Source organism: Myodes glareolus, chromosome 4 (genome assembly GCF_982192425.1).
Source record: "Myodes glareolus chromosome 4, mMyoGla1.1, whole genome shotgun sequence".
Lineage (NCBI taxonomy): Eukaryota > Metazoa > Chordata > Mammalia > Rodentia > Cricetidae > Myodes > Myodes glareolus.
Genome location: NC_142029.1, coordinates 120496241 through 120516611, shown reverse-complemented (window position 1 = coordinate 120516611; position 20371 = coordinate 120496241). Strand labels below are relative to the sequence as shown.

The window sequence follows — 20371 nt, the reverse complement described above, 5'->3', positions numbered from 1 at the left end:
TCCCAAGAAGCCAGTGAACCAGGTAGCCCAAAGTACACAGTATTGAATAACATGAAACTCATCTCCCAAAGAAAGGTAGAAGTCGGGAGACGAATACCCTGAGTCTGTCCTACTCTGGCACAGGCACACTGCCACCACCACCACCATCAACATAAGCAAAAAAAAAAGTCTACAAACTATTCCCTTTTCATTTAAACCCATTGTAATGCTCTTCACCCCACTTCTAATTCCTCGGTGGTTTGTTTTTGTTTTTTGTTTTTTTGTTGTTGTTGTTTGTTTTTTTTTTGCTTTTTGCAAGACAGTGTTTCTTTGTGTTCCTTTGGAACCTGTCCTGGAACTCTCTCTGTAGACTAGGCTAGCCTTTAACTTCCTGTCATCTTAAGTGCTCCCAAGTGCTAGGATTAAAGATGTGCACCACCACCTTCCAGCTCAATAGTTCTTATTTATGGCTTTCCTTAAAAGAGGCCATATTAAAGATACCAGACTTCAGGTGAGTCTAGCCATAGCTGCCTGCAGTATGACTCTCTAGAGTTCTGTGAAAACCCAAGCAAGAAGCTCCAGTTAAGCTCTCAGTACCCCTGAGAAGACTAAATTGTCCTAAGCCACTAGGAATCAGGGGATTTTAAGGCAATGAACCACAAGAGAAAGGTACTAGGGAATCAGTTTCCCTATTTCTCTGATTTCCCAAGTTTTCAGTCTTCCTTCCTGTTTTAGTTCTTAATTTTTGGTGTTAATTTTTTTGTGTGTGTTTGGACATGAGTTTATTATTCGGGGAGTTAATGATTCTCTGGCCTCCAGAGATGTTTTACATTCTTTACCTTATATTTAGAACACCTTTTTAAAATATTACTAGTATTAGTATGCTGTTTTTCTTTCTAATTTCCAATAGGTCACCTTTCTAATGATCATTGTGTTATGGTTTCTATTGCTGTTAATAGACATAATGAGCACAGCAACTCATAATTGGGACTGGCTTTCACTTAATAAGAGGTTTAGTCCACTTTTTAATCATAACTGGAAGCATGGCAGTACACAGGCAGACATGGTGCTGGGAAAGGAACTAGTAATCCCAATGGCTAGGCAGCAGGAAGAGAGAGTGATACTGGGCCTGGCTTGAGCATTTGAAACCTTAAAGCCCACCTACCAGTGACATACTTCCTCCAACAAAGTTATACTTACTTCAACAAGGTAACGCCTCTTAATAGTGCGACCTTCTATGAGCTGATGGGGGCCAATTTCAATCAAACCACTACAGTCATAAGTCAGTTAATACCACCAAACTCTGGTGGCTTTTTTTCTTAAGTCAGTTCTCTTGTGAGGGTTTAGGTTAGAGTTAGAAGACATGAAGTTGGTATGTCAGTATCAGCATTTTAATCCTAATTTTTTCCCCAAAAGATTATACATAAAAGAACACAGACTGTATATTGTACCCTACAAAAAGAACTGCTTCAAGAATAATACTTATTTAATAGCAATAATATGAGGCATGTAGTGAAGGCCTAAAAAGGGTAGGCATTCATACAGCCTGTACAGTCAATCCTATAACCATAGATATCAAGCCTCAATTATATATTTATCAATTCAAATAAGAAATTCATAAAAAACATGTTTAAAGTTTTACTGTCATGTTATTGCTGCTATTGAATATTATAATTTCACACCATGAGTACATTTTTATGACTCATTTTATTTATTATTGAGTGTGTGTGATAAGCATGTGGATGCCAGAAGACAATTATTGGAGTTGGTTCTCTTTTTCCACCTTTAAATGGGGTCTTTGTGCAAACCTGATTTAGGTCACGAAGCTTGCAAGGCAAGAGCTCTTCCCTGATAAGCTCTTTTGCCAGCCTGAAGAAGGCAAATTAAGTCTGAAAAATTCATTGGCTTTCTACAACATTAATTTTTTTTTATTCCAGTTCTAAGAACAGGTAGAATTGGATATGGCTAATTCATATGATTTCAATGAACAAAACTCATGGAATGGAATCTCATCTGAAAAGAAGAATTTCCTTGCATCAGAAGATCATGGACAGAAAATTTTAACTGTACTACAGAGTTTTAGAGAACAGAATATCTTTTATGATTTCAAAATAGTCGTGAAAGAAGAAATAATCCCATGTCATCGGTGTGTGTTGGCGGCTTGTAGTGACTTTTTCAGGTACTCTACCCCCATCTTTACTTTAGATTTTATATATGGAAAATTACATTGTATTTTACAAATATACTCACTGCCCCCTGAACATATTATAGTATTTTTAAGTTTTTAATTAAAAGCTTTAATTAAAACTAGTTGGTTAATAATGTTAGAATAGGGATCTTAAGCTTCAGCTGTAAAAATAAGTTTTCCCAGGACACCATTCCCAAAGTTCCTTAAAATTACTTCCTTGAGCTCTTCTGAGTAGGGGTGGGGTACATGTGGGATAACCATTGTTTGAAATGACAAGTTGAACAAAAATAGAAGCTGAATTTATAGAAAATGACCACGGAAAATATAATTTCAGTTGTGTCCATGCCATATACCAGGGAAGAAACTGCAGTTCAGTGGACATAAAATTCCTCTTTCCACGTGTTGTGGTTGATGCCTATAATCTCAACCACCAAGAGAATGAGGAACAAGGATTGCCATGATGATAGTGGATTTCTGATGTATAAGGTAAAGGTCTGATGTATTATCATAGTACTGTGCCAATTGTCTACTGGCCAGTAGAAAGATAGATATCTTTTGCTGACATCATTTAGTAAGGCCTCCTAGTTATACTGCAGTAAACTCAAATCCTCAATTCAGCATTATGACCATTTCTAGAGTAAAAATTAAGTAGGATTTTAATCTCTCAACAAATTTGGTAACAACAGGGTAAGATATAATATATGAATCAAAATGGAAATTATACTGCATTTACAATTTCTTAATTGGGAACTGAACCCAGGGCCTTGCTCTGTTCCAACTTTAATCATTAATTCAAAACCTGCTTTTTACGAACATATAATTTAAAACCTTTTGTATTACCATTATAGTAAATTTTATAGGCTAAACTTTATTTAATAAGCAGTTCTTGCAATTTGCTACTGACTGAACACCTGCCTGTGTGATGTTTTGCTTTGAATTTGGAACGCTGTATGCAATGTCCTTGGCCAGGGATGCTCCAGCAGTCTTGAATTAGCTGTTTGCTTAGTTATGTCTAATTTTCCTTCTCTGCTTTTTGTTTCTTCATAGCCTCTAAGGCATTCTTTTACATCCGTTGGAGACCCTAGTGTTAAGACTCTTACTTTCAAGCCACCTTTGTCTTCTCTCCTTTTGAACACAGCTTTCCTTCCAGTAACTTTTTGTAACCATTATCCTTATAAATGTGACTTTAAATGTGTTCATAGGCTTCTCTCTAGTTAATGGCTAAATACTTAGTTTCTTAATATATATACCCTAATCTAAATCCTAGGTCTACTGCTTATTAGTCATGTGACCTTAGATACTCACCTTTTTCAGACATGAAATCAGGTTTCACCTTTGTCTTCCCTCCTTTTGAACACAGCTTTCCTTCCAGTAACTTTTTGTAACCATTATCCTTATCAATGTGACTTATAAATGTGTTCATAGGCTTCTGTCTAGTTAATGGCTAAATATTAGTTTCTTAATATATATGCCTAATCTAAATCCTAGGTCTACTGCTTACTAGTCATGTGACCTTAGATACTCGCTTACCTTTTTCAGACATAGGTCTCTTCACTATTGATAAAGAAGTTAGAAAAATAAAAATAGGAATTAATGCATAGGGTTATTCCGGAGGTTATAAATTAAATAATGTATAAATGATTAGCATATTGTATTTTAAATTCAATCCATTTTAGTCAATAAACTCCTTGTTTCATAATGTAGCAAAACAGAACGATCCTGTTCTGAGCATATATTTTGTTTTCCCTGCAGTGTTTTCGGCTAATACAACAAGAAGTTCTTGTGAGCATTTGAATTTGCAAACCTTTTCTCTAATCAAACTTATTTTTATTTTATTATTTTAGTATGTTAATCATTTGGTAGTTTTTGACATGAATATAATGTATTCTGCTTGCTCTCTACTTGTTACGTCTCTTTCTACCTATATCAGTGCCCCTCCCTTCCCAACCTGTCCCTTTTCACTGTTGACTGTTTATGACCCATTAGTTTAACAAGGGCTGGTGACTGCTGGATTGAGCATTTAAATGCTTTAACATATTTTTTTTGTTCAGTTTATTCCTAACTTATTTTTCGTCAAGTGATTTAATGCTCTGCAGATGGGTGGACAGTTATTAATTATAAAGTTAAATAATTTTAGCAGTATTAGTAGAGTGCATGACACCACAGAAAGAACCTAAGTACTCTCCAAGCTTTTTGAGTCTGCTTTTCATTCATACTATTAGGTATAATAATAGTTATTTTTAATTTTAGACTGTTTTAAATAGCAGATATCAACAGCTCTTTATTGAATTTTATTAAATGAACACATAGCTCACATGAAAATATGTACAGATGTGTACAAATATGGCTAGAAATTTAATCATTTATACTCTTAAGGTAAACCACTAATTCCTATTATTTGCAGTTTGATAAAATTAACTACATTGCAAGAATAATGTAAAATAAAAATACCAGAAAAGCGTGCACTACAAAGCAAAAAATATGATTAATATGTAGAATCAAAGAACTGAAAATGAATCATATGTCTTATAGAAAACTACTTAGGATAACATGACAAATCAGAGATAAATGTCAATAACTTAAAAAGTAGGATAACATATAGGAGTTTGATCGTATATGTACCTTCTGTGAGGATCAAGTTAAAAATATCTAGCACCTGGGACTGGAGAAATAGGTCAGTGGTTAAGTGCACACTCTTCCAGAAGACCCAGCCTTAATTCCCAACATCTATATAGTAGCTTATAGCCATCTATACCTCCAGTTCCAGAGGATATGATTCCCTCTTCTGTCTTTCTTAGGCAAAAGGCACATACTTGTACACATATATACATGCAGTCAAACCACCCATACACATAAAATGAGTAAAATCTTAATAGGTAGGTAGAAAAACAGACTGTGATGTGGGGAGAGGTGGGCTATCTCTCAGGAAGCAGTTGAATTCTTAACACGGTAGCAGTTAATACTTTGCAGACATTAAGTAATTTATTCTTCTAAACTCATTAAATCCCTTTATTTTTCAAGTAATTTTGTTGATAGTGAGGTGATTTTCTTCAGTATGCAACCTGAGTTATTTTGTAGCATATTAATAATCCTTTAGATAAAATAATATATCCATTTAGAACTTCCCATTATAATACAAATTAGTACTCTACTTCATTTTTTTCAGATTCATTGGCCATGCTTTTCTTCTCTTCTTACATTATTCATGTCTGATCCAGGAAAAGAGTAAGCATTAATAGAATACCTTTAATATTCATTATTAATGACACTTTCTGCTGGTCATGTAGCCAGTAAGTAAAGAAGCTGTATCATTGAGATAGCTATCTCTAGGGACCATGAACTTTATACTACATTGAACCAATAATATAGTACATAGATACATAGATAGTATACAATATAATCATTGCTGTTTAGTATTGCTAAGCTGGCATACATTGTTAAAGGTCCTTGTGTAACATATAGCATGTATATAATTTTTGTTACTACATTTACTTGGCTATGTATTAAGAAGTATTGAGCAGCCTTGTAAAAAGTCTCTTTATCATTCTTTTCTTTCTTTATTTAAAAGAACCCATCATATTCTTCAGGTAGATGCTATGCTCACTAATAGATTTATTTACTCTCTGGGACAGACTCTAAACAAAAAGTCAACCCCAGCACTACCAAGTACAAGCAAGTACTTAGATATGCATAACATAGGTATATCACACAAAGTATTTGTCTTACTTGCTTTTCTGTTGCTGTTGTGAGACACCATGACCAAACCAACTTTTAAAAGAAAGTGTCTAATTGGGTTTAGAGTCAGAAGATTAGAGTCCCATGATAGCAGAGCAAAAGTATGGAGGCAAGAACAGCTAGCTAAGAGGTCACACCTTATTCCACAAGCAGGAGGCAGAGATCACCACTCTTTTGAAACCTCAGATCTCCCCAATGACACACTTCCATAGGGCCACCCCATTTAATCCCTCCCAGATTATTTCACCATCTGGGGATCATGCAGTCAAACTTGAGCCTACAAGGGTCATTCTCATTCAAACCACCACAATTTTTTGATGTTATCAGCACAGCTGCAGGCTTTTATAAAACCAGCATAAACAGTAAAGTACATTTTATTCCCTGACCAGACACTTCCGAATAACCTGTATTTTTGTCTTTCCTGAGTTCAAAATAGTCCCAATCTCTTAGTTTTAATCTCCAAGATGGCCTGATTGTTCAAATTCGAAGAATAGTCTATCTCTTCATGATTGTTACCCGAAAAAGTATAGATTTGGCTTTTTTTTTTTTTGACTTTTTGTGGCTCAGTTTTTGGATATTACATTCCCTTGTCCCATTTACAACATGAGTATTATTTTATAGATTTTTCCACAGCCATACAAATTCATTGGTGTTTGTGGGCCTCTTATTGTATTCCCTGTTTCTTTAATGTAAATTTTTGAAACCTAAAGCCTTGAATGTGTATGTTATAAAATTTCAGTTATTGGTGAGTCAGGGACCTTCAAGGGAGCAGGCCCAAGCCAGAGATTTCTGCAAGACTGGGGCCAAGCCAGGGATCTCCTTGGGAACAGACCCAAGCAAGGGACATCCGTGGGAACAGGCCTGAGGCAGCGAACTCAGCCAGAACAGGCTTGAGTCAGCAACGTCCTCCAGAGCAGGACTTTCATTCGAGCAGGCCCGAGGTGGCCACACCCCACAGAAGCAGGCCCAAGTCAGTGACCACTACAGCAGAAGGCCTGAGACAGAGATCTCTGCCAGAGACGGCCTGAGCCAGTGACTTTCACTGGAGCAGGCCCAAGGCTGTTACCCCCACAGGAGCATAACCAAGGCAGCAACCACCACCAGAAGCAGGCACAGGTACAAGGGAGCAACCACTGAGGGAGCAAGCCCAAGCAAGAGACATCTGCAGGACTGGGTGTGAGTCATGAACCTCTGAGGGAGCATGCCCAAGCCAGGGAGCAGTCCTACCTCAGCTGGAACCAACCTGAGGCAGAGTCCTCCATAGGAGCAGGATTGAACCAGTGACCTCTGCCAGAGCCAACCCAAGGCAACCACCTCCACTGAAGCAGAGGGAAGCTCAGTAGCTCTGAGCAACCCCTAGGAACACCAAGTATCCTCCAAGGTGACTGGAACCATGGTCCTGACTGCACCATGAAGAACAACCATCTGAGCCTTGGATGCACTAGAACCCGGAAGATTAACTACCAGAGTTACACCAATCAGAGGAAAAGGTGGATAGACAAGGTAAGAAGAAGAGACACAATACCACAAAGAGCAACATGACACCAATAAAAACTAGTGACCCTAAAACAGCAAGACTTGAACAACCAAATGTTAATGAAGCAAAAGAAAATAATAACCTTCAGAGAATGTTTGAGGCCCTTAAAGAGGAAATGAAAAATTCCCTCAAAGAAATGGAAGAAAAGACAAATAAAATATTGGAAGAAATCAACAAATCTCTTAAGGAAAACCAAGAAAAAGCAATCAAGCATATGAAAGAAACTATTCAAGACTTGAAAACAGAAATAGAGACAATAAAGGAAACACAAACCAAGGGAATTATAGACACAGAAATTATGATAAAATGATCAAGAACCACAAATACAAGCATGGACAGCAGAATATAAGAGATGGAAGAAAATCAAGCACAATTGATCCCTTGTCAATTTGACATATAAGCACATCCATATTAAACTATAATCATTCATATCTTTTTGTCCCTAATATGTTATATTAATAAATGTCATAATAAAAAAGAGATGGAAGAGAGACTCTCAAGCACTGAAGATGCAGTAGAGGAAATAGACTCTAAATAGACATTAAATCTAACAAAAGATTAACAAAATATCCAGGAAATATGGGGCATCATGAAAAGACCAAACCTAAGAATAATAAGGATAGAAGAAGGAGAACTCCAGCTCAAAATCATAATAGAAAACTTACCCAACCTAAAGAAAGATATGCTTATGAAGATACAAGGTTACAGAACACTAATCAAAAAAAAAAGATCCCCTTGCCACATAATAATCAAAACACTAAACATACAAAATAAAGAATCTTAAGAGCTGCAAAGGAAAATGGCCAAGTAACTTATAAAGGCAGACCTATCAGAATTACATCTGACTTCTCAATGGAAAGAGTGAAAGCCAAAAGGTCTTGGCCAAGCGTTATACAGACATAAGAGACCTTGGATACCAGCCCAGATTACTATACTCAGCAAACTTTTCAATCACCATAGATAGACAAAACATGATATCCGTAACAGAACCATATTTAACCAATACCTAGCAACAAACCCAGCAAAATACCTAGCAACAAACCCTACAAAAGTACTAGAAGTAAAACTCCAACCCAAGGAAGTTGGCTACATCCACAAAAATACAGACAATAGATGATCTCACAGCAGCAAGTCCCAAAGAAGGGAAAAAACACAATAAAATAACATCACCACCAAAAATGAAAACTAAAATAACAGGAGCACAGTCACTGGTCATTAATATTCTTTAATGTAAGTGGACTCAACTCACCTATAAAAAAGACACAGGCTAAAAGACTGGATAAGAATAGAGAATCCATCCTTCTACTGCATACAAGAAACACACCTCAACCTCAAAGACAGCTATCCCTCAGAGTAACAGATTGGGAAAAAAAATCAAATCAAATGGGCCTAAGAAACAAGCTGGTGTAGCTATCCTAATATCTAACAAAATAGATTTCAAACTAAAATCAATCAAAAGAGACAAAGAAGGACATCTCATATTAGTCACAGGAAAAAATCCAAGAAGAGATGACTTATCTGTTAAGAGCACTGACAGCTCTTCCAGAGGTCTTGAGTTCAATTCCCAGCACCCACATGTTGATTTACCACCATCTGTCATAAGATTTGGTGCCCTTTTCTGGCCTGCAGGCAAACATGCAGCCAGAATACTGTATATATAATAAATAAATAAATTTTTTAAAAAAGAAATGTCAATACTGAACATCTGTGCCCCAAATACAAGGGCATCCTCATGTAAAAGAAACACTTCTAAAGCTTAACTCACACATTAAACTCCCAACAATAATAGTAGGAGACTTTAATACCCCATACTCACAGGTCTGTCTGATAGAAAAGTAACAGAAAAATAAGAGAATTAACACATGTTATGACTCAAGTGGACTTAACTGACATATATAGAACATGGATCCAAAAATAAAAGAATATACTTTCTTTCTCAGCACCTCATGGAGTCTTCTCAAAAATTGACAACATACTAGGTAACAAAGCAAACCTCAACAGATTAAAAAAAAATGCAATAACCCCATGTATCTTATTGGATCACCATGACTTAAAATTAGAATTCAACAGCAACACTAATTTCAGAAAGCCCACAAACACAAGGAAATTAAACAATGCTCACCTCAATCATCAATGGGTCAAGAAAGAAATAAAATAAGAAATTAAAGCTTTCCTAAAATTCAATGAAAATTATAAATTCAATTCTAATTACAGAAAATGACCACACAACATATCCAAATTTATGGGACAAAATAAAAGCAGTGTTAAGAGGAAAGTTCATAGCACTAAATGCCTATGTAAAGAAGCTGGAAAAATCTCACAGTAATGAGTTAAAAGAACACCTGAAAAGTGTAGAACAAAAAGAAGCAAATTTACTGTGGGGGGAGCCTAGACAGCAGGAAATAATCAAATTGTGAGCCAAAATCAACAAAATAGAAACAAAGAAAACAATACAAAGAATCAATGAGACAAAAAGTTGGTTCTTTGAGAAAATCAAAAAAATAGACAAGCCATTATCCAAACTAACCAAAAGGCAGAGAGAGAATTATCCAAATTAACAAAATCACGAAAGAAAAGGGGGATATAAAAACAGACATAGAGGAAATCCAGAGAATCATCAGGTCATACTTCAAAAACCTGTATTCCGCAAAATGGGAAAACTTAAAGGAAATGGACAATTTTCAGGATAAGTATCACTTACCAAAATTAAATCAAGACCAAATAAGCAAATTAAATAGACCTATAACTCTTAAAGAAATAGAAACAGTCATCAAAAGTCTCCCAACCAAAAAAAAAACTCAGGACCAGATGGTTTAAGTGCAGAATTCTACAAGATTTTCAAAGAACTAATGCCCATACTCAAATTGTTCCACACAATAGAAACAGAAGGAACATTGCCAAACTCTTTTAAGAGGCTAAAATTACCCTGATACCAAAACCACACAAAGACTTTACTAAGAAAGGATTACAAACTAATCTCACTCATGAACATGGATGCAAAATTATTCAATAAAATACTGGCAAACTGAATCCAAGAATACATCAGAAAAATTATCCATGATCAAGTCAGCTTCATTCCAGAGATGCAGCGATGGTTCACCATATGAAAGTCTGTCAGTGTAATTCACCATAGAAGCAAACTGAAAAAAAAAGCATGATAATTGCATTAGATACTGAAAAAGCCTTTGAAAAAATACAACATCTTTCATGATATAGGTCTTGGAGAGAGCAGGGACACAAGGAACATACCTAAACATAATAAAGGCAATATATAGCACTCCAACAGACAACATCAAACTAAATGGAGAGAAACTCAAAGCAAATCCCACTGAAATCAAGAACAAACCAAGGTTGTCCACTCTCTACATAGATATTCAACATAGTTCTTGAGGTTCTATTTAGAGCAATAAGACAACAAAAGGAGATTAAGGGGATGCAAATCAGAAAAGAAGTCAAACTCTCACCATTTGCTGATATGATTGTTTACATAAGCAACCCCAAAATTTCTACCACAGAACTTCTACAACTCATCAAACCTTTCAGTAATTTAACAGGAAACAAGATTAACTCAAAAAAAAAAAAGTAGCCCTCCTTTACACAGATGATAAGTGGCCTGAGAAAGAAATCAGAGAAATATCACACTTCACAATAGCCACAAATAGCATAAAATATTTGTTTGACAAGTAGAAGACCTGTATGACAAGAACTTTAAATCATTGAAGAAGACACCAAAAAGAGGAACGATCTCCCATGCTCTTGGATAGTTAGAATTAACATAGTAAAAATGGCAATTCTACTAAAAGCAATCTCCAGATTCAATGCAATGCCCAGCAAAATGCCAGCAAAATTTTGGCATTTCACAGACCTCGAAAGAACAATACTCAACTTCATATGAAAAAAGTAAAGAACCCAAGATAGCCACAAAAGTCCTATACAATAAAGGAATTTCTGGAGGCATCACAATCCCCTTACTTCAAACTCTACTATAGAATACAGTACTGAAAATAACGTATTGGTTTAAAAACAAACAGGAGGACCAATGGAACTGAATCGAAGACCTAGATATCAAGCCACATACCTACGAACACCTGATTTTTGACAAAGAAGCAAAAAATACAAAATGGAGAAAAGAAAGCATATTAAACAAATGGTGCTGGCATAACTAGATATCAACGTGTAGAAGAATGAAAATTCTTGTGTATTTATCACCATGCCCAAAAGTCAAGTCCAAATGGTTCAAAGACCTGAACATAAAGCCAACCACACTGAACTTCATAGAAGAGAAAGTGGGAAGTACGCTTGAGTGTGTTGGCACACGAGATTACTTCCTAAATAGAACCCCAATAGTATACACAGTGAGAGAAACAATTAAAAAATGGGATCTCCTGAAACTGAGACTCTTCTCTAAAGCAAAGGAAATAGTCAACACAACAAAACGGCAGCTTACAGAATGGGGAAAGATCTTCACCAGCCCCACATCAGACAGAGCTGATCTCCAAAACATACAAAGAACTCAAGAAATTGGTCATCAAAAGAACAAATAATCCAATAAAAAAAAATGGAGTACAGACCTAAAGAGAGAACATGCAACAGAGGAATCAAAAATGGCTAAAAGACACTTAAGGAAAGGCATAACATCCTTAGCCATCAATGAAATGCAAATTAAAAAAACTCTGAGCTGCCATTTTACACCTGTCTGAATGGCAAAGATCAAAAACACTGATGACACTTATACTGGAGAAAATGTGGGGTGAAAGGAACACTCCTCCATTGCTGATGTGAGTGCAAACTGATACAGCCCCTTTGAACATCAGTATGGCAATTTCTCAGACTATTAGGAAACAACCTACCTCAAGACCCAACAGTACCACTTTTAGATATATACTCAAAAGATGCTCAACTATGTTCATGGCACCATTATTTGTCATATTCAGCATCTAGAAGCAACCTAAATGCCCTCCGACCAAAGAGTGGATAAGGAAAATGTGGTACATTTACACAATTGAGTACCACACAATAGATAAAAATAGTGACACCTTGAAATCTGTGGGCAAATGCATGGATCTAGAAAACATCATATTGAGTGGGGTAACCCAGACCCAGCAAGACAAATATCATATGTACTCACTCATAAGTGGCTTTTCTACATAAAGCAAAAAAAAAAAAAAAACGGCCTACAGTTCATAATCTAGACAAGGACCCTAAGAGAGACATACATGTGTCTTATCTACATGGGAAGTAGAAAAAGAAGAGATCTTCTGAGTTAATTGGGAGCATGGGGATTATGGGAGAGGGTAGAAGGGGAGTAGAGAGAAAGAGAGAGGAGCAGAGAAAAATATATAGCTCAATAAAAATAAAATAAGCTTTAATTATGATGAAAAATGTAATTTTAGTTATTACCACAATTGTAATTAATTTGCCATTGAAGAAAACTGAGTTTTATAGAATTCACCAATGCAAAATATTTGAACCACTTTATAGCCTTTTTTTCATTTTTTACTGTGTCTCAGCTACATTGTAAAGCTTTTAATATGAAGGTTATATAATACTAGATGTGTATTATGGCATATAATTATTTTAAATGCTAAAATAGTTCATTAGGATGTCATCGATTGTGATTTCATGAACATATTTTAAATTAAAGGGTAAAGAAGAATCTGTGTGGTAATATTGATAATAATTGTGGATTAAAACACTAGTGCTTCTTTGTTCTTTATTTTTTCAGGGCTATGTTTGAAGTAAGGATGAAAGAAAGAGATGATGGATGTGTTACCATTACTAACTTGTCCTCCAAAGCAATAAAGGCATTTCTTGACTATGCCTATACTGGAAAAGCAAGAATAACAGATGATAATGTAGAAATGTTTTTTCAGTTATCATCCTTTCTTCAGGTTCCCTTCCTGTCAAAAGCTTGCAGTGACTTTTTAATAAAAAGCATCAGTCTCGTCAATTGTTTGCACTTGTTATCTCTATCAGACAGCTATGGCGCTATACATTTGTTTAATCATGTTTTATGCTTTGTACAGCATCACTTTCATTTGTTATTTAAATCCAGAGAGTTTTTAGAGATGAATTTTGGAGTGCTGCAGAAGTGTCTGGAGTCAGATGAGTTAAATGTGCCAGAAGAAGGAATGGTCTTGAAGGTTGTCATTACATGGATCAAATACAACTTAGAGTCCAGGCGAAAGCATCTGCCTCACTTGATTACAAAAGTAAGGCTACATCAGTTATCCGAGGACACACTTCGAGACTGTCTGCTCAATGAGGAGTGTTTACTCAAAAGCACAAACTGTTTTGACATAGTTGTGGATGCCATTAAGTGTGTGCAAGTTTCTAGTGGCCTCTTCGCTGATGCTCGACCATCCACAACTGAAAAATATATATTCATCCATAAAACTGAGGAAAATGGAGAAAATCAACATACATTTTGCTATAACATTAAAACTGACTCATGGAAAATACTGCCACAATCACATCTGATTGATTTGCCAGGATCTAGTCTGTCTAGTTATGGAGAGAAAATATTCTTGATGGGTGGTTGCAAAGGGAAGTGTTGTAGGAAGATTCGACTTCATATTGCTGAGTCTTATCATGATGCCACTGACCAGACCTGGTGCTACTGTCCAGTCAAAAATGAGTTTTTCTTGGTTTCAACCATGAAAACCCCAAGAACCATGCATACATCAGTCATGGCTGTCAGTCGATTATTTGTTATAGGTGGAAAGACTAGAGGATCCCAGGACATTAAGAGTCTCTTAGATGTTGAATCTTATGATCCACTATCCAAAGAATGGATATCAGTTAGCCCTTTACCGAGAGGCATCTATTACCCAGAAGCCAGTGCATGCCAGAATGTCATTTATGTTCTTGGATCCGAGGTAGAGATTGCAGATGCTTTTAACCCATCACTTGATTGTTTTTTTAAATACAATGCTACAACTGACCAGTGGTCTGAACTAGTAGCAGAGTTTGGACAGTTCTTTCATGCTACTTTAATTAAAGCTGTCTCAGTAAACTGCACCCTGTATATATGTGACCTTTCCACCTATAAGGTATATAGTTTTTGTCCTGATACTTGTGTTTGGAAAGGAGAGGGCTCTTTTGAATGTGCAGGCTTTAATGCAGGTGCAATTGGGATTGAGGATAAGATTTACATATTAGGTGGAGATTATGCACCAGATGAGATCACAGATGAAGTGCAAGTTTACCACAGCAGCAAGTCAGAGTGGGAAGAGGTGTCACCAATGCCAAGAGCCTTAACTGAGTTTTATTGCCAAGTTATTCAGTTCAACAAATATAGGGACCCATGGTTTTCTAATCATTTCTAAAAGTAATATTTGCTTGAGTAGTCTAAAATGATGCCTAGGAGAATTAGTAAAACAAATTATATCTTAGCACAATAAAATATTCCTTCTATTGAAGAATGACTATAGATGTCTGGTGTCTATAAGTAGACAGTTTCCAGATAATTAAAATATAAAGTATATTTTACCAAAGTTACGTTGAATGTGAATAGTTCAGAATACTTAGTATTTTCTTATGTAAATAAAAATTACAGGTTTAAGTAAAAGTTGGCAAAGAAAAGTCAGTGTTCATAAATGTTCATGGAGAACTATTTTTGTATATAACCAATAACTTAAGTACAATTTCAGGATTTAATTAGTACCTTACATTTTCCTGCCTTGGGTTCTAATCATAAAGCACCATGTTGTTTTTCAACTTTAGTAAATTCTAAGTGAATCACTCAAAAAATTACAGGATTTCTGATATCAGTAGTTTATAAATCTATGTCTTTGTCATCTTCAACCAGAGCATGACTATCCTGTTCCTGAGCAAGGTCATTCTGTTTTGCAGGAGACATGCTTGATTAATTGCTCTAAGAGATACTGCCAATTTGGGTTTTAAGACACCTGATTCATATCTCAGGCATTATGTAGATCACACAACTGAGAATTAGTGTGATTTCCTGCACTACATTATAAATATTAATTTGTAGTAAGTGTAGAGTTAAGATTATCCGAAATGAAAATGCTTTAATTTTATCACACAAATTTCAGATGTATTTTCAAAGTATATTTGCATTCAGCTTCAAAATCAGACTCTCAGGTATCAATTACATGATATTCATAACAATCAATACCTAGTTTTAAGCACACAAACTGGTTGGCTCTGTCATTTTCCTTCATATCTACTTAAGAAAAAAAACTTAAGGGTTGCTTCTCTGGCATTCTTTGAGAAAGCAGGTAACAATTAGTAATCTATGCAGAGCTGTTACATATTTCTTAGTAAAGTATGCTTAAATAATGTCATCAGTGAATCTAGGAATTACTCTTTATATATATATATATATATAGAGAGAGAGAGAGAGAGAGAGAGAGAGAGAGAGAGAGAGGGAGAGAGAGACTAAATTAAAATATCCCCTCCCAACAGTGTTACATTCTCCAATCCTTTTTATTTCTGCTATTCTCTGTGATAATGTCCTTGATATCAAGACCCAACTGGTCTTGGTATCTGTTTTCTTTGCTTATACTGGTTTGGGATCTTTGTTATATTGCTGTGTTTCCTTTTTTTAAATATGTTCATTCCTTGCCATCTCTGTACATCTACACCTTGTGCTTTTTTCCATTTTTCATTATGAAGAAAATACTATGTCCAGTCATAAAACCTAGGCTCTTCATTTCTTTATCACCACCACAACAGACTTGACTCTACTAACTAACGCCTAACTTTGTATTTCCTTGTCATGCTTTCACTTCGTCTAACTGCCACAAAGAGGAAAATGGTCCTGTGTTCAGAATCTCCAGAACTCTATCCATACTGGATTCTTTGCTCCATGACTAAACTGGTGCATCCAGTGCACTGTGGCCTTGCAACCTAAGAACATAATGTACCACTCTGGCTTTCTTCATTCTGGTTTTCTAATATGCAAATCTCTGTGATCACCGAGGTCTATTCTCAGAATATAGCACCCTTCTATGATGTCTTCCTTTAGTTCTCTTTTTTTCTTTCTTTTTAAAGTCATTCTTTCTTTCATGTTGACTACATTGTAATGGCCAAATAATTGACCTCACTATCCAGACTGCTGCCATTCTTGTGGGGGAAAAATGTTTAACATTTCTCCATTATTTTTGTCTTACTTTACCTCATTAGGAGTATGCATCCAGAAATATTTGAATTATGATCTCCTAAAATTGAAAGTATGTCTATGGCATTGTTAAATATAAAAAAGGGTTAACATATGAAATAAATTTATAGTTATTGGACATTCTTGTTGTGGTCTTTGAACTTAAGTTAAAATGCAGTGTACCTTTGTTCATGTGCAGTCTTGAGGAAGAGTATTTGCATAACCAAAATTAACAAATCTCATAACACTTAACTCTGTATTGGTAAGGAAAGAAATATTTACCAGAGCAACATTCATTGCATTTGTTACTCCTGAAAGCTGGATTATTTGAGGGAAACCACACATTGCAACTAAATTCTGTCTTTTCATTTAAATTGAATGTGTAGTCATTTGTGTTTGGCTCAAGGATGCATTTGACAACCAAAGTCTAAGACAGAGATATAGATCTGTTTTGTATTTTGATATTTTAAAGCAATAAATATTATGATTACATGCATATTTGAATACAGAAAATTACATTGGAATCACTCTTCTCAGATTAATTGGGTCCAATGTTCTGGAAGTTTTTCTGCTGCATTTAAAATTAATGTATAAGTTTTTAAAACATCTCAAAGAAAGCAGCTTTGGAGGTGAGCCCTTTAAAATAGGGGCTAGACTCTAAAGGAAAGCAGAATTCTAGTCACTGTAAGAAACAGCAATTGCACTTTATAAAGTCCTAAGGTTGAGACTATTACTACACATTTTAACTATTCTGATTTAATTTGTTTACATATTTGAGAATTTTAAAAAATAGGACTTGATTTTATGGAAGGGAAATTTTCTCTGTCCTCTCACTCCTCCATGTTTCTTCCATTCTTCTTTCCTACTTCCACACAGGACAAACATTAAACTGAGTAAAAACACAAAGACAAGAAGCAAAACTTTACAAATTATTTCCCTGATACAGTACTTATATAAAGTACTTATGTAAACAGAAATGGTGATTGCCTAACCTTATATCTTAAAATTTAAAGTATGTTTACAGATTAAATATGATGACCTAATGCCTACTCAAATTCATAACAAAGTTGAGGATTTAATCAAGGGGTGATTCTACTGTTTACAAAATGTTAACTCTTCTAAGTTAGAGATGTACATTCAAAGTGTAAACAATCTTGGAATAAAATATGGGGAAAATCTTTCTAACAAACATTTCAGATAAATGATTTTGTCTTAGAGTTTATAGTTCAATGCTTTCAGGGATAAAGAATTACTGTGCTGTACTGATTCCAAGCAGTAACCTTAGAAAGTGCTATAACAATGAAATTAACTTTGCAGTTGTGATAAGAGCTTCAGTTCTTGCCTTAAAGTTGTCTCTGCCTATCAGTCATTCCAAGTACTTGGAGCAGCACCATGTCTCTTGTTGGTGCAAAGTATATTCTCATTTTCCTCTTGTTGCAGAACTTAACATATTGACTTTTCTATCAGTGGCCAGGTTGCATGATTTCTCTTTGTAAGGTTGCCACAGAGAATTTGTCTTCATTGTAGTACCATGTTGTTGGGTTGAGCCTGACAGCCTTTTTAGAATTCACAGGAGGATTTTACTTTACTGTGCAAGACAACTTGGTGGTTCAAGCATTTCATTTTAGTCTAGCTTTCCAAACTGGATTGGGACACTTTCACAAGGGTCACCAAAGTCCATCAGAAAAAACACAAATATTTACATGTCAGTTCATAATAGTAGCAAAATTACACTTATGAAGTAGCAACAAAAAATAATTTTATGGTTAGAGATAGTAAAAGGTGATAGCATTGGGAAAGTTTAGAACCACTGGTCTAAAGCCTTGGTGTGTATCCTGCATACTCTCATCCCATCAACATAATCATAAACATATATTTTGATGGAAAAATTTAAGGGAAAATTTTTAATAACAATTTTTGTTATTAGATACAATTTTCAAATTTTTAAAAATGCTTTAAAAGAGTTCTCCAGAAAGTATACAAAACAGAAATCATAAATAACAGTTACATTATTAAAAGGAGGACAATTTACTCATAGATCAGTATAGACTAGCCATATGGTAATAAGAGCATGATATTTCCATAAAACAAGGCCACAATTCCATAATTATCAACCACGAAACTTTATTTACCTCACTAACTTTGAGAATCTTCCCAACCATATAGGTCTAACTAGCTCAACGACTTTGTGCTATTGTTCTTAAGGGTAATGAAGTGGGCTGAAATAACTCAGAGTATAGCCTTCTGTTAATAATATCACACTAAAATATTTCTTTATATTTCTCATCTACCTGTAGCTCACAGAGACTGAGAGATAACTTATTTCAGAACTCAGCAATTAGCTCAATGTATGTTACAGAGATCTGTCCAATAACCTAATTCTATTGAGCAATGTGTTTATATAAAGCAAAATATATTTATCAGTTATATCATGACTGTGATTATTCTGTAACTTTGGCAAATTGTTTCCTGAAGGTGATGTTCAAGCTTTTAAGTTATTCTTATAAATTTTTTTCTAGAGGTGATGTTAAAGCTTCTTTCCTGATGATGATGTTATTACTTCTAAATAATTATCTAGTTTTCAGGTAGTTGATAATTATTTGTTTTCATGTATTTTAACTATAATAGTAACTATAACAGCTAATCCTTTACTTCCTTTAAGTGGCAATAATGGGTAAAACACTCAGTACAAATTCCATTAATATATCTGCAAAACCCATTTCTAAGTGCAATTTCTTCACTAATGTTTTTTCCAGTTAGGGGAAGTAATCCCCAATGCTATTACACAGGTAATATATTTTATTTGTCTGTTTGTGAAATGTGGGACTTCTGTTGTATGCTATGAGAAATAAAATCAGTGTTTTTCGGGTTAGTATTAACCTTAATAGTTATGTACTACAATATTTCAGTTCTATAAAGTGTTAATTTATTTAAATGTGTCACAATTCTGTATTTTTGTCAGAAATAAAAGAGAGAAAAGTAGATGCCAATACTCTTCTTTTTTTTATGTTTTTCCAGATGGTCTAGACTGATAAACAAGTCTGATCTCAGACCACTGAGACTATGGCATTTGAGGGGGAGGGTGTTAGAATCTCAGCCTCTGCTTGAGAAAGAAAAACAAATATTTATGGGCCAGAGATGATGAAAGCAGGAAAATTTTTTCAAGACTGTACTTAAATATGTCTAAAACAAACTGCTCAATATCACACTCTAGATATTTGAACCAGTACTAACTAACTAGGTCTTGCTGAACTAGATTTTCTTCCTGCTTCTCATTGATCATTTCTTGACCAGCAGTAAACATTTGCAGGGACCCACACAAGTCATCTTCTAATTGGGACCATTGTACTTCATACCAAAAACTCATAATATAGACTTAGAAAAGGAAGCCAATGCCTGAACATCTAAAAAGAACTACAAAGAAAATTTTTTTTTTATTATGTACTAGCTTTCTACAGTGTTAGCTTTATTCTTGTTTCTGTAATTTGCTTTCTGACAGCACTCTTATCTCATGTTTTTGATCTTACTAAGTGACGATTTATAGTTTACTAAGAGACATTGACTGTGGGAAGCCATCCGAAGTCTGCATCACCACCCTTCTGGTATGGACCGCGGCTCCATACCAGCATGATCTGGGCAAGGGCCTAGGGGTTAAACACAAGACACATACACATAGAGAGTCCGGGTCATTCGCCAGGAGGTGAATGCCAAGTTTGTTTAGTTTTCGCCAGGTTAAATGCTCTTTTCCCCAGAGGAGAAGGATCCCCTCCTAGCTGGGAGTGAGATCACAGTGTTGATAGCCTGGCAC

General features: G+C 35.2%; 1 protein-coding gene across 9 annotated transcripts in view; it reads left to right on the top strand.

The window, feature by feature from the left end:
* The window catches only part of Kbtbd3 (kelch repeat and BTB domain containing 3), a 46092-nt gene extending 26547 nt beyond the window's left edge, over positions 1-19545 (top strand). For 6 of the 9 annotated variants that reach the window (XM_048429234.3, XM_048429231.3, XM_048429232.3 and 3 more), the window contains 2 exons: positions 1917-2158; positions 13165-19545. In XM_048429234.3, the coding sequence (XP_048285191.3) occupies positions 1941-2158; positions 13165-14767 (1821 nt within the window). In that variant the 5' untranslated portion in view covers positions 1917-1940 and the 3' untranslated portion in view covers positions 14768-19545. Of the gene's footprint in view, positions 1-1916; positions 2159-2501; positions 2654-5333; positions 5393-13164 lie in introns of those variants that run through there. The other 3 variants (XM_048429235.3, XM_048429237.3, XM_048429239.3) reach the window with 3 other exon arrangements.
* Positions 19546-20371: the final 826 nt, after the last annotated feature.